The sequence below is a fragment of the Pelobates fuscus genome, chromosome 4 (assembly GCF_036172605.1).
Source record: "Pelobates fuscus isolate aPelFus1 chromosome 4, aPelFus1.pri, whole genome shotgun sequence".
In the NCBI taxonomy this organism is placed as follows: Eukaryota; Metazoa; Chordata; class Amphibia; order Anura; family Pelobatidae; genus Pelobates; species Pelobates fuscus.
The window spans coordinates 199,464,998-199,480,910 of record NC_086320.1 but is presented as its reverse complement, the minus strand read 5'-3'; the positions used below and the strand labels follow the sequence as shown (position 1 = coordinate 199,480,910).

Below are 15,913 nucleotides of genomic sequence, written 5' to 3'. Positions count from 1 at the left end.
AGAATTGCGCTTGAAACAATAACAATTAGAACATCAGAGGGGGTTTTATCCTTTCCCAATGTTTTTCTTATTCATGACACTTGTATGTTTTCACATGAGTGTTAGTGAGTGAGAGTTAGTGAGTGAGAGAGTGAGAGAGAGGGAGTGAGAGAGTGAGTGAGAGAATGAGTGAGTGGGAGAGTGAGAGAAATAGATAGATAGATAGATAGATAGATAGATAGAAAGAGATATATAAATAGAAAGAGATAAATAGATAGATATAGATAGAAACAGATAGATATATGGATAGAGATAGAGTGTATGTGTGTGTATGTTTAACAAACATCCATCTAGGGTGGATTTAATTGGTTGTATCCCTATTACTTATCTCTCTGTATATACCCTTCTTTTTATATATATTTTTCCTGTGTGCTTTGTTCTCACCATTTAGCATATCTCTCACTATTCCTTTTATGTTTTAGTTTTTGCTTCTGGAAGGCTCTGTCGTAACCAGTGCTGTATATACTTCCATGAGGGCTTAAACACATAAAGGGGGAGATTGCTACCTCTTCAGTTAGTTCTCGTACTGCCAATCCATCCCCGTTTGGAACTAGTGTGGTATGCTTATTATTGACTATCTATTATTGAGCATTTCACTCAGGGCTGTTCCCCCTCCTATCAGGCTACACTGTTTCATTTGTCCTAGTACTTTTTAGAGTTGCTAATAAAGTTATTTTGTTATTTATTATTATTTTCTCCTTTAGGATCTTAGTGGAGTGGATTGGAAATGTAACCTTGTGGTCACTTTCTATTCAAGTGACACCTTTGGTTCTCTACTATTTATTGTATTCCCTTTTCCAGTCTAGGTGACCTTTTTTGTGGGTTAGGTACGGGACGAGGGTGTTACACTAAACCCCTATCCTTGACCGCTCCCCTTCTTTTCTTTCAGTATTATTTATAAGTATGTCTTTATAATTTATTTGTGTACCTTTTTTTTATCATTATAAGCCTGCAATTCATGTTTAATAACTTCTTCAATAAAATGACTGTAATTTACATGAATTCTGTTATATATTTTGTGATCAAATATGCATTTTAACTTTGAAGACTTCACTCGATCCTATGTATTTGTAATTTATTGATGCATAACTATATGTTTAAAACCAGACAAGAATTTCAAAATGATAAAAATAAAAAAATATTGTTATCCAGAATTGTCTCTAACAGCCCTTTAAATCTGCGGCACATCAGCCAGAAACAGTATCTAGGTTTTATTACTGTCCTAATGGAAAATACACTATGTTAACTCGCACGTTTTGGACCATTGGCGGTCAATAATAAAGGTTTTTTTGGTAAGTCGTCCTCTCTAAATTATTGCATCTTTATACAAAACGAAAATGATCTATATGTGTAAAACATATACATATATATTGCACTGGAACCAAACTTCCCATAAGACATTTTTAAACCATGAACCGAGTTGTAAAAATAATGGCAGTAGACCATTGCAATTTTCAACTGAAAGTATTGTAACACAATATGTATTCACTGAGAATAACCACAGAGAGTGTCAGAAGTATTCACCTCTGGCAGCTGCTAGAAAAAGCCCCAGGACTTCTGGAGCCTCATACCCAATGTTGCTCTCAAATCTATATCCTAAGTTACTAAAAATATTTGTCCAAGTTTAAAATAATCAAAAGCACCACATGACAACTCCTTTTGTGTAATCACAGATTCCTACTCCTTCATTGCAATTTTTACACACTGACTAGAATAGCGCATTTAGAAAGATCTGTTGATGAAATTGCCTGTTAAAATTAGGAATCAGTATTAGTATCAGTACTTACAAGGAACACTCTCTGGCAAAATGTATAGATTACATTCTTAGCCTAATGCATGATATTTCAAATTAATAGCATTGTACTTTGCAACAATATGTGGCTGCAGTATCATACTAGTCAGCTGAACATGTCTGAACAAACTAAAGTAAGACTTGTTGGGAATTCAAAGTGGATATGAAAATTGAGGCCAAATTAGAAAAATTCTCCAGGTCAAATATTTTTTCAGTATGGCTGATTTTGGAAATCACGTTGAATTCCTGCCATGTTAGGAAATAACCCTGTGAAAATGGCAGATTGCGGTCAACTGAAGTCTAGATTACAAATTTAGGCAAATAGTGCTGGTTTAAAAAAAAAATCTCCAACCTATATACTCATGACTTGGCAATTTTAGCTTAAATGTTGCAATTCGGTTTTTAATTCACTACACTTCTGTATTTCCTGAATAAACTTCAGAGTTTCCAGTAATCAAAGATGTTCAAGACAGTAAGGCTTATTACTAAGATACCGTATATACTTGAGTATAAGTCGATTTTTTCGGCACATTTTTTGTGCTGAAAAACCCCAACTCGACTTATACTTGAGTCAATGTCTGTATTATGGCAATTTACATTGCCATAATACAGACAAGGGGCTGTGTAGGAGGGGGCTGGCAGAGAGCGTTTACTTACCTCTCCTGCAGCTCCTGTCAGCTCCCTCCTCCTCCGCGCCGGTCCGGTCAGCTCCCAGTGTAAGTCTCGCGAGAGCCGCGGGGTCATAGCATGGCCGCGAGACTTACACTGTGAGCTGGCAGGGGAGCTGACCGGACCGGTGCGGAGGAGAAGGGAGCTGACAGGAGCTGCAGGAGAGGTAAGTAAACGCTCTCTGCCAGCCCCCCTCCACTGAACTGCCAATGCCACTGGACCACCAGGGAGTGAGAGCCCCCCTCCCTGCCATGTATCAAGCAGGGAGGGGGGACGAAAAAAAATATAAATAATAATTAAATAAAATAATAATATTTAAAAAATAATAATAAAATAAAAAATAATATAACAAAAAAAAATATTAAAATAATAATAATAAAAATGCCCACCCCCCACCAAGGCTCTGCAACACATACACAAACACACACTGCATCACACACACTCACACTGCATCACACACACACACACACTGCACTCATACACACACACTGCACTCATACACGCACACTGCACTCATACACGCACACTGCACTCATATACATACACTGCACTCATACACACACTGCACTCATACACACACACTGCATTCATACACACACACTGCACTCACACACACACTGCACTCATACACACACACTGCACTCATACATACACACACTGCATTCATACACACACTGCACTCATACACACACTGCATTCATACACACACTGCATTCATACACACACACTGCATTCACTGTAAATAAATATTCAATTAATATAATTTTTTTTAGGATCTAATTGTATTTAGAAATTTACCAGTAGCTGCTGCATTTCCCACCCTAGACTTATACTCGAGTCAATAAGTTAGGGGCCTCGGCTTATATTCGGGTCGTATTATACTCGAGTATACACGGTAATCTGGATGTATGCTAAACTTGGAAATTGAACTAGCTAGGGGCCTGCACATTAGGGATAGTGAACATTCTGTTTAGCTACTATTGGTATACTCTGCAGTTCAGTTCCATCTAGGGTGCCTTTGTGTTATAGATTGTAAGGTTGAGAATAATGTTACTGGGTGCCTGTGATGCAGACGTTACTGAATAGAAAAGGCCTGTGTACAGAGGACCTATTTCTTACTGGACATAATGCCACATCTCCTCTCAATCTCGGGCATCTGGAACATTATGGATAGAGTGAGATGGGCAGTAGAACTACTAATCCATCAGTAGTTGGTAAGATTAAAATGGTCATATACTGCAAAGCCAGTCTGGTGGATGTTAATCCTCACCCAATGCATAATTTGAATTCAGACCCTTAGTTTTTCGGATAATATATGAAATAAAATCTCATTTTTTTTTAATTTTTTTTTTTAAACAGGATGCCAAGCTGTATGCTGCGGACAGCTGATAATACAGGTTCAATCCCTGTACACTGACAGCACATAGGGATAGCACTGTGGCATGCTGATACACTCACAACATATGAGCACATCCCCAAACAGAAATATGAACATGCAACTCTTTAGTGGCCTAAGCTCTATCATATGAGAGATCATTGACTGAATTACTGTTCCGGAACCCCAACAGAAAGCTAACCATCACTAGTCACCCAGAAACTGTATGTATGACTGTGGTGTCAGGTCAGAAGGAGTTTTCTAGTTCAGTGTTGCCAGGGCCGGATTAACATAGGGGCTGATGGAGCTGCAGCTCCAGGCCCAGGCCCATGGAATAGGCCCATTTAAAATAAAATTAAATTTTTTTACACACTACTCTTAGGTTTGCCACCTGACTGGTATTTTACTGGCACAGCCGGTATTTGAGGCTGTCTGGCCGTGCCGGTTTTGCAGTAATACCAGCAATACAAATGCAGGTATTTTTCTCAGAATAAATGGAGATTACTCTGCAATACCAGCACCGGCCAGTAGGGGTCACTGTGTGTGGAGAAAGGCAGGTATAGGAAGTTACAGCATATCCCTGCCTCTCTCTACTACTCACTGATCCATGAGGGAGCAGCAACACAGTACAGAGTTCAGACAACAGCTCTACAGTAAGTGAGGGATGGGGGGGAAAGATAGTAGGGACACATGCGGACACTGAGATACATGGGGACACTGAGACACTAGGGGACACTAAGGGACACTCAGACACTAGGGGACACTAAGACACTAGGACATATGGGGACACAGACACTGGGAGACTTTGGAACACTGAGACACTTGGGGACACTGGAAAACATGGGGACACTGAGACACTAGGGGACACATGGGGATGCTGAGACACATGGGGATGCTGTGAGACATAGGGACATTGGGAGACACTGAGACATTGGGACACGGAGACACTATGTCCCCATTTCTCCCAGTGTCCCCATGTCCCCCAGCCAGTGTCCCCAAGTCTCCCAGTGTCTGTGCCCCATGTCTCTCAGTGTGCCTAGTGTCCCCATGTGTCCCTATATGTCCCAGTGTCCCCATGTCTATGTCCACAACTGTCCCCATGTCTCCCAGTGTCCCCAAGTGTCTGTCTCCCAGCCAGTGTCCCCTAGTCTCCCAGTGTCTGTGTTCCCATGTCTCTGTGTCCCTAGTGTCTTAGTGTCCCCAAATGTTTGTGTCCCCATGTCTCTCAGTGTCCCCAAGTGTCTGTCTCCCAGCCAGTGTCCCCTAGTCTCCCAGTGTCTGTGTTCCCATGTCTCTGTGTCCCTTGTGTCTTAGTGTCCCCAAATGTTTCAGTGTCCCCATGTATCAGTGTCTGTGTCCCTAGTGTCTCAGTGTCCCCATTTCTCCCAGTTTCCCTAAATGTCTCAGTGTCCCCATGTCTCCCAGTGTCCCCATGTCTCTGTGTTCCCGGGTCTTTCAGTGTCCCCATGTCTCTCAGTGTCCCCGGGTCTCACTGTGTCCCCAGTATCCTAGTGACATGGGGACACACTGAGACATTGGGAAACTGGGAGAAATGGGGACACTGAGACACTGGGAGACTAGGGGACTGGGCGACATGGGGACACTGACACTGTGATACATAGGGACACTGAGACACTGGGTGACTTGCGAGACTGAGACACTGGGAGACAGGGAGACATTGGGAGCAATCCATCTATACAGCAGAATCAAACTGTGAGTAGTTTGTTGGTGATTTTACAGAATTTTTTCTGATGTCACAAATGATTAAGGCTGGTATTTTTTCCCAAGAAAGGTGGCAACCCTAACTACTCTTCACATACTCTTGCTTAAAGGAGCATTACAGGGTCAGGAACACAATCATGTATTTCTGACCCTATTATGTTAAAACCACCACCCTGGTCCTTTCTTGCCTCCCTAAGTATAGTAAAATATAACTTGTATTCAAGTATGCAGCTGCTGACTCTGCCTCTGAACTGACTGTCTGCTGACATCATCAGAAGTGGTGGTCTGAGCAAATTACAATACTTGCCCATAGGATTGGCTGAGACTAACTAGGCAGATCAGGGGCAGAGCCAGCACAAGTCCAACATAGCCCTGGCCAATCAGCATCTCCTCATAAAGATAAATTGAATCAATGCATCTCTATGAGGAAAGTTCAGTGTCTGCATGCAGAGGGTGGAGACACTGAATGGCAGTGCTGCACACTAGGCAGTACTGCACCAGGAAGCACCTCTAGCAGCCATCTAAGGAGTGGCCAGTGGAGTTATTTTCTCTGAAAAGACAGTGTTTACTGCAAAAGGCCTGAATGGAATGATTCTACTTACCAGAACAAATACAATAAGCTGTAGTTGTTCTGGTGACTATAGTGTCCCTTTAAGTTTGGAAGCTTAAAAGGGATGTATGGGAACAAAACTTGTGTGGACTGGCTGACAATAAAATTAGTTTAGGTAATGCAGACGTTGGTCTCTCTAACACTGTGTTATGTCCCCTCCTTTCTTCTACACTCACTACATACATCTTTTCTCTGTCTCAGACTGTATACCAGGAACCTGCTAGTAAGAAGATAAGACGACAAGTGGACCAGTGAGTGCTAGGGGACAGTCCTTAGAAAGCATGGAGTGAGCGCATCATTAGACGCATTTATGTCAAGCTCAGAGTGCTGCCTGCATAGTATGCCCTTAGTTGGCCAGCCTGCAGGATTGGCGGGCAGCCTGACATGCATTCATGCCAGGCTGTCCTTCAAATTCTTTGGACAGACATGCCCCCTTTTTGGGCATGTTCTCCCCTTTTGGCAGGTCTGGTGACGTGATTCGCACCAGTGGCCCACCCTTTTACCCCGCCCATTGCCTTCCTGCTTCACTGGACACTGCTGTTAGGGGGTATGGATTTACTTGAAAGATCTAAGCATAAATTAGAGAAAGATTAGCATAGAGTATGTGTTTTCTTATAGCTGCATCCTATGAGTTTCCCTCCAACACCATCTCCATCAGATACATGACGCTTGGGAGGTATGACCGTTTTAGTGTTTTTGGTCGATAAGATTCTGTAAATAGGCCCATCATAATTGTCAGCACCAGGCCCACTGGGCTCTTAATCCGGCCCTGAGTGTTGCAATACATACTTAGCATCTCGAAGTTCGATGTTCCCTTTCTGTTTTTCTTCACTGTCGTTCTCAAAGTACATCAGTTTGGACTGTCGCAGAACAAACCAACGTTTTTTCCAATTTCTTCTGGACAGCGTAGACGATCCACCTCCTTTTTTGTGCAGCCATCCTTGCTTTAACGCTTCCTGCTTGGATCTGAACCACAGGAATGTTTCATCCTTTAAGACACACCAACGTTTCTTCCATGTGTTCATTACTCCACCTGGCAGACAAATACAGTATCATTTTAATGGAAAATTGTATTGTTCAGATTACATCACATTTAATAAAGCTGTTGTCTCATGACCTATGTGTCCAAACCGAGAAAAGTTCAAGCATTAAATGAATGACTGAGACATCTTGTGTCAAGTGAAAGATAAGTAATACCGCAATTATATTTAATTTCAGCCAATAAAAACATTGCATTTCATAAAAGTGCTATTTATATTGCTAAACTCTAATAGTTCACAAAGATTTTGGTTTAATATTAAAGGAACACTATAGTCACCTAAATTACTTTAGCTAAATAAAGCAGTTTTAGTGAATAGATCATTCCCCTGCAATTTCACTGCTCAATTCACTGTCATTTAGGAGTTAAATCACTTTGTTTCTGTTTATGCAGCCCTAGCCACACCTCCCCTGGCTATGATTGACAGAGCTTGCATGAAAAAAAAAACTGGTTTCACTTTCAAACAGATGTAATTTACCTTAAATAATTGTATCTCAATCTCTAAATTGAACTTTAATCACATACAGGAGGCTCTTGCAGTGTCTAGCAAGCTATTAACATAGCAGTGGATAAGAAAATCTTAATTAAACAGAACTTGCAATAAAGAAAACCTAAATAGGGCTCTCTTTACAGGAAGTGTTTATGGAAGGCTGTGCAAGTCACATGCAGGGAGGTGTGACTAGGGTTCATAGACAAAGGGATTTAACTCCTAAATGGCAGAGGATTGAGCAGTGAGGCTGCAGGGGCATGTTCTATACACCACAACTGCTTCATTAAGCTAAAGTTGTTCAGGTGACTATAGTGTCCCTTTAATAGGAATATCCTAATTTTCGAGTGTACATGTGTTTAACTATTTTATCATTGAAACTTGTTTATTTATTTTTATTTATTTATGAACTGCTTTTTTAACAGTTTTTTATTAAGTTCAATAAAAATGTCATTGATAAAAAAAAAAAAAAAATAAACAACATTACAACTGTTCGCTTAAAACCATATCTAAAGAACCATGTAGAAGATACAAGAATTTTTCCAGAGCTTTGTACGTGAATATGAATATGCTGTTGTGTCTGTCTTTGTGTCAGCTAATGCTGCCAGTCATATAAAGTCAGTGAATATGCTGTTGTGTCTGTCTTTGTGTCAGCTAATGCTGCCAGTCATATAAAGTCAGTAATGGCTATTCTGTAGAAACATATGGAACATTGAAATGGAAGATCACTGATTGACAGAGGCTGGAGAAGCAAGTTTGACAGCCTTGAGCTAATGATTCTGTTTAAGGCCCAAACGGATACCTCCTGCTACATTGACGTCAGCTGCACTATGCTGTGTTTGCACTCTTAATTCTACATATCCATTACAAAACATATACTACTTACTGATGTGCTGGTCTTTTGTCCTTTTTTTGGGCGTCTAAACGATCATGTCTGAAATCTGACATTTATGAAATACTCTAGGGACATGCTTTGTATTGTAACTTGTCTTGTCTTAAGACCTTGTAAGTGCACTTTCATATGCTTTGTCTATATGGTTTTCTAGACTCACTGTTACTATAATATTCCACACAGCAGGTTTTAAGAGAGTAAAGCCAGGAGACAAAGCAACAATGGAGACTTCATCTCCAATGTATCCATTATATCAGCAAAAACCTACCACTATTACTATCACAAGTGATTATGTAAAAATAAATCGTAAATTAACGCATGTTCCAGTTGTTTTAGTATTCCTACCTAAACCACAAATATAGACCAGTAGCCTGCTCTGGACTAAACGAGTAGAATTATGGCCAAAAAGCTTATACAATAAACACTTCAGCTTTATTCATTAATTAGTGACTTGTAGTGAATTCTGAAGATGGAAATTACAACATTCAATCTTAAAGGGACACTGTAGGCACCCAGATCACTTAAGCTCATTGAAGCGGTCTGGGTGCTGTCTCCCTTTTGCACTTAGAGAGAACTGCAGTGTTTACATTGCAGCTCTAAGTCTGTCCTCAGTGGCTGTCTACCAGACATCCACTAGAGGGCTTCTGGAATCCAAATGGACTCTTGGATTCCAGCGTCAGATTTTCCCCATCGGAAAGTATTGAATAATGCTTTCCTATGGAAAGGTCTAATCTGCGCGTGGCCATCGGAGCTCATGCGCATTAGGTGTCCCCCGCCGACGTCAGGGGGAGCGTGGTGCCGGGCCTGACCCAGCGGCGAGGGACATCGGCGCTGGATTCAGGTAAGTGGCTCTGAGGGAGGGAGGTCGCGAGCACTCCAGAAGCCTATTTTCCTGGCACTATAAGATCCCTTTAAATAGCCAACATGTAACTTGGCAGATTTGAAGATTTGTTTTATCATCTCTTTAGTTATGCATTTTACAATTAAAATATTTTTCTGAAAAGCACCTATATAATTTGTGTGCGAATTGACAATTACATAAAATAATATATGATCCTATGAACTCATAATTCTGATATTTTATACATAAATAAAACGACTGAATATTACCCAGATAGAATGTCAATCTCCTGGAACCAGTGCCACAAAAATACTTTTTAAATCTGAGAGTATGCTACTCACTTTATGTATTATAATGGTATTTTTATATATTATAATAAGACTTACTACATGTATTACAGTGGTGTGCCAACAACCTACCTTTCATGTGCAAAAAGCTGTGAAAATAAGGTAGACTGACACAGCTGTAGACAGAATCCCTTCTATAGGAAAGCTCATCATCTGTGTCAAACCTGGAATCAAAGTCTTCTTCGCTGTCTTCAAACTGCAATAAATTAATAAATATATAAATAAATGAATGAATAATAAATGTCGGGCCTTAGTAAATAACTGACTCTTTATTATTTACTCAAGAACAAATGGAGGAGAAATAAAAAACCAAATGGCTAAATTTAGGCTAAAAAGGCCAAGTTGTGAATATATATATACAGCAGAGCTGTAGATTTTGTCCGAATAATTAATTTTAGCATAATCTTACTATTCAGTTTTCAGTTCACTACAATTCAGTCTTTAGTGTAAAAAACTCCTGTATGTCACATTCTGATTGGCTGCTGTTTACTATCTGACCTCTCATTTGCGGAGATCTCTATAATTTCCAATTCTGTTTATAATTAAAGGGACACTATAGGCACAGAGAACACTTCAGCTCATTAAAGTGGTCTGGGTGCAATGTCCCTGTCCCACTTAGTCCTGCAAAGTAAAACTTAGCAGTTTTAGACAAACTGCAATAATTACTTTGTAGGACTGTCTCTGGAGTGACTGGAATCGGGTGAGTAAATAAAGAGCTTTTAACACTTTATGTGCCATGAGAGGTGTGAGTGCATGGGGAGGGGATGTTAAAACAAGCTTACAATTTATAAATTGCAACTAATTCTTTGATACCTTTGTTAATACAATTACTTGATCCTGTAGGCCCTACACAGTTATACATGGATTGATCAATCATTAGTGTAATCATACATTTCTGCAAGACATTGTGCTTTATCAGAACCAGTAAGTACATTATTTACAGTGCCAACATCACAGATTAGATTTCTGATGGTAAGTATTTGGACTGCATAACAACTATGGAAGACTATGTATGCCACCATCTTCCTGTCTAACTAAGCGTTCTAATGGTATCATTACATAATACACCTATGATAATGTGTTTTTGCACATTTTCTTGCATTTTTAGTATTTGTATACAGCTGATTTGATTACCAGAGATTGATCCCAGGGATATTTTTCTCCACGATGCTTTTTTTGTGTTTTGTAACAAAATATCTTGTTAATCAATATTACACAGGTAATCTGTCAAATTTGATTAGATGCGATTACAACAGAGCACCATTAGATGCAACAATATGAAAGGAACACTATAGAGTCAGGAACACAAACCGTAACCATATATTGTTAAACTAATTATTTAGCACCCATGGCTTCCCTTGTCTCCCTTAAATATAGTAATAACTCACCTTATTTAGAGCGCTGTGCGGGACTGCCAGCGCTGGCTCCACATCCAATCCGCTTCCTTGGCTAACATATTCAGAAATGATGATCTCAGCCTATCAAAATGCTTTCCCATAGGAAAGCATTCAGTTGGTTGAGATTGTCAATTCTGATGATCTCAGCCAAGAAGGCAGACTGGGAGGTGGGGGGTTGCCTGCAGGGCCAGACTATACTCACCAGAACAAATACAATCAGCTGTAGTTGTTCTAGTGACTATAGTGTGCCTTTAAGTCAACTCTGATATTTCCAGACACATGAAATAGTAAATATGGTTATCTTCCTAATAAACTAGTTTGATGCTTAACTTAGTTTATATAATTATAAACAAGATATTTAATCATCTATCACACTAGGAAGTTCAATAAAAAGAAGAGCCAAGTTGTTTAAGAGGGTGAAAGAGACAGACACCAAGAAAAATGCATAATAAAAGGTATAGGGCAGTAAAAGGGTAATAGCAATTCCTCCAGTGTAGGCTGCTAAAGTCAACAGAGTATCGCTGAGCACAACTACACATCCCAGACAAGTCAAAAGACTTCCCACAGATCTACTCAATACAGTATTTACACTGTAGATAAGGATTGTTTGTAGGAACATGTAACTAGATCCAGAGTGATTTGCTTTAACCTCTTTGTTGACTTTATCCATTCTTTGTTTCAGCATATTATACATGGTTCAAGAAATCTTTTGACTTTTCAAGTTAATGATGGCTGTTGTAGAAAACTCACTTGTGTACAGACTGTCTCATTCTTGGAGCAAACTTGTCATTTCTCAGAAATTTCACATGTGTAGCAGACGTTAAGTATAAAAAGCACTTACCACTGCAGCATAGCATGGCCAGGACAACATTACTGACCCATGATATTAGGTAAGCATTTCTTCTAAAGTGCTATACACATGCATTGCACCAGGATGTGCTAGGGCTGCCAGGCATAAAACATTTCAGGAATTAAAACAAAAAAATGCAGAAACTAAAGCTAACTTTTAGATGTATATTAGGTTGGGCAAAAATGACATGATGACATCTCTGCAGGAAAAGTAGAACTGGTACAAAGGAGATATATCTATATCTATATATACTCAATAACTAGTGGCTGCTAGTGGAAACCTGCTCTGCTCATCTCCTGCTAGTTTTGCTTGCCAGGATTTGCTTAACAGGATGGTGCTCATGAAAGGCCTCCGAGGCTTCCAAAGTCAACAGGACATTCCACAAATCTTCTCACACATGTACATAATGATGATGCAAAAGGCAATCTAGTGCATTTTAAGTGAGAATGTGACCATAACATTAGCTGTCAGGCGCTGATGGCTAATAATAACAGGATAAATTAAAAGTCATTATGATTGTTGCACTCTTTTCAAAGGGCAAAGTTGCGTGTACATTCTTTCAATCACAGGTTAAATAAAATAATGTAATAGAAAACCTAACACAATCAACTCCTATAATTATCTGCCATTTTATGACTGTCCGAGGATGATGGAAGCTGCAGTCCAACAGTTGGGGGCGCATCATGACAGGCTGCACCTAAGTTTAAGTTATTTCTTTATTCTAAGATCAAAGTAGCAACAATTGCTAAGAATACGTTACATTAGCATTCTTTCCATTTCATCTTAATGTAACAAAGCCAATGGAAAAATAGTTAGTTTTATATATATATATATATATATACACTTTAGGTTTAGTGACTGTCTGGGACTGTTTGCATAACAAATATGAAAAGAACATTGTAATTACTATAAGGTGTGGGAAATGACAGACTTTCTTTTATTTATAAGGCTCTCATATGACTGATAATGACCCCATGGATACACATTAAATAAAACGTGGAGAAAATATAATGATTAGCCAGACAATTTTCTAGGCACGGTTGAAATATAGTTGATGTCAATCACAATGCGAACCTAGGCTGAATTGTTCTCTGAAGAATCGCAATGGTAGTTAAGCAACTTAACATGGAGCATGGAAGTTTACAATTTCTACATGTATGTGTTCTTTACCTTTCCTTGATTGCTTAGTAATACAATATAGCCAGAGCTACTGGTTTTATATACAATATTTGTTAGTGTATTACTTTTTATTTTTTTAACATACACAGCAAAATGGAAAAGGATAAACAAAAACAAACCAGTTTCAGCTTTAGAATTAGTGGGAAATAAAAAATAAATCAGGAACTTACCGAAGACTGAGCCCCTTCTGAACTAAACCTGTAGGCCGAAGAGCTGTTGTATGTTCCAATGGAACAGTTATAATCTGGAGACCACTGGCTTCTGTGTGAGTTAGAGAAAGCCACACTGCTTCCTGACGTTATAGCACCATCTTCATAGTCATCATGGTCATAATCATAATCTCCCTCAGGAGTAATGAACCTTCCAGGATGCTGGGGCTCACCAGACACAACTTCTGGCACACAGTATGCTGAGTCCCCTCCAGTTGAGTTTTTAGGTATTACCTGATCTTGACCAAACATAGTTTTACTGACCGCAGCTTGAGTTTCAGGGCCTAGAGTATAATTCATGTAAGGATCTTCTTCTGAAGAGTCATCACTGGTTCTAATGCCACTAGTTCTTTGGTCTGAATGGCCATGCTCACTAGGATTAGGGGAGTCCTTGAATGTTTCATCGTCAGCTTCAAAGCCTTCATCGACCTCCTCCTCAGGGTATGGCTGACTGAAGTTGAAGGTTGGTTTTTCGCATAAAGTAATGTCACCTATAGCAGAAAGTTCATCAGGAAAAACATCACTCACAGAGAGGGACATTTCAATGTTCTTCACACATTCATCTATCTCATCAAAGTTCAGTGACTCCAGAAACTCTTGAGCTGCTTTGCAGGCTTCCTCTTCTAGACGTTTTAACTCATCATCTCGGAGTTGCTGCAGTCGCTGTAAGGATGCTTCTGTAAGAGATAATTCCTGTTTCTCCTTCATTCTTTGTAGGTCATCAATTTCCTTTTCTAGTCGCAGAATTTCTTCAACTTGCTTGCTCTCTCTCTGTTTCTCTAAATCATGTTTTACTAAAGCCTCCTTTTGGGCTTCTAGCATGGCAACAACTTCCTCCTGTTTCTTTGCTTCCTCAGCCTGAAAAACAGAGAAAGAGAGAGTTAGAGAGAGACACTGATGTGATATTAACCTTTGCGTTTCGTGTATCTTTATATCAACAGGATATTTATTAGATGAGGGGAAAAAAGCATTTTTGAAGGTTGAAGAGAATCTACAAACTAGAAAAACTGTAGTGGTAGCACTGGATTAAAACAATAAAATAATCTAAGTATTTATAATTGTGATATGAAAGAGGCACACAAATCTAACACTGATCATCCATTCACCTGATACGCACAGAATCCTGTTATTTGCTATGTAATACTTCCATTTCACCCTGAGATGCTCGTAATCTTGAGAATGTTCTTATTGACTCACACAATGAGAATCTGCCCACTACAATACTATACACCAAGAACAAAGATTATACGCCAAAGATATATGAGAATCTACCAGTTAAAAAAATTAGGACTGCATGAAGCGTCTGATTCACAAGGAGACTCTCAGAATATACCTATTTACAATGTGTACCTAAAAACTGCCTACACACAGAGAATCCCTTCAACTTCTGGAAAACTGCCATTCACCTTAAGTATCTACCTATTTATCCTCAAAAATATCTGAGAATCTACCTGTTCAAGTAAAAAGATAAATAAAGCATCCGATTTAAAAAAAAATCTGATTTAAATAATATATATATTTTTTAATTCACGAAGCAGAACTGACACTTAAAGGTAGCAAAGCAAGAACAAATGGTTACAAATTGCTCAACCCACAGATACAAAAAAGTTAAGCATGCCACGTTTTTTCCAAGAATGGAGTAGAGAGAAGATGTCACATGCAAGGGATCAGCTTGCTACAGCACCTGGTCATGTCTCTTAACCCCTTAAGGACACATGACATGTGTGACATGTCATGATTCCCTTTTATTCCAGAATTCTGGTCCTTAAGGGGTTAAAGGAATGTGTTTATCTTAAGCTCATACGTCCGTAAATATTTTGCATATACATTACAATTCAACAAGCTGTTTGCTTAACAAAGTGCTTGGCAAATAATTTACTCCAACAGTTGCACTTACAATTTGCAAATTGAGGTACGTAAATATTTACTAGAGATTCATTAAAATAAAATACCTAGACTTCGCAATATATCTAAAACTCTAAACATAATATTTAAAAACAAACAAACAAAAACAAACGTATTCACCTGCTTAGCTAAAAGTTCTGCTTCTTGCCTCTGTCTTTCTCTGAAATAGGAAGACATATAAATGTTAGTGTAAATTGATGTAGAACGTAAACAATGATAGTAGGAAAGCCAGTATAGATTAACAACTTTTACAGAAATAAGAACACTCACAATTCAAGATTACAAAAGGGAAAACTATAAGTGGGGCTCAACAACCAATTATTTTATTGTTTCAGAATATATATTTTTTTACTTGAAAAAAACTGGCTGTTAAAAATAAATAAATTGTGGTACTGCTAGATAAACTAAAATTAGATGTAACATACAATTTTTTATCTATAAAATACAATTTTCTGAATTAAATGATGTATACTAACAGTCAGGCTGGCTGACTATTATGTTGAATGCAACTCACAATGCCAAAGCTATTGTCCCTTTAGTCTAGACAGTTGTTTTAATGA

The 15,913-nt window shown here is 38.9% G+C and overlaps 1 protein-coding gene across 1 annotated transcript in view; it reads right to left on the bottom strand.

Moving 5' to 3' along the window:
• The window catches only part of MYO10 (myosin X), a 206,799-nt gene that overhangs the window by 28,452 nt on the left and 162,434 nt on the right, over positions 1-15,913 (bottom strand). Inside the window, exons 24-27 of the mRNA XM_063451846.1 lie at positions 15,474-15,513; positions 13,410-14,306; positions 9,886-10,009; positions 6,997-7,240 (exon numbers count right to left, since the gene is read on the bottom strand). Coding sequence (XP_063307916.1) covers positions 6,997-7,240; positions 9,886-10,009; positions 13,410-14,306; positions 15,474-15,513 — 1,305 coding nt within the window. The remainder of the gene's footprint in view (positions 1-6,996; positions 7,241-9,885; positions 10,010-13,409; positions 14,307-15,473; positions 15,514-15,913) is intronic.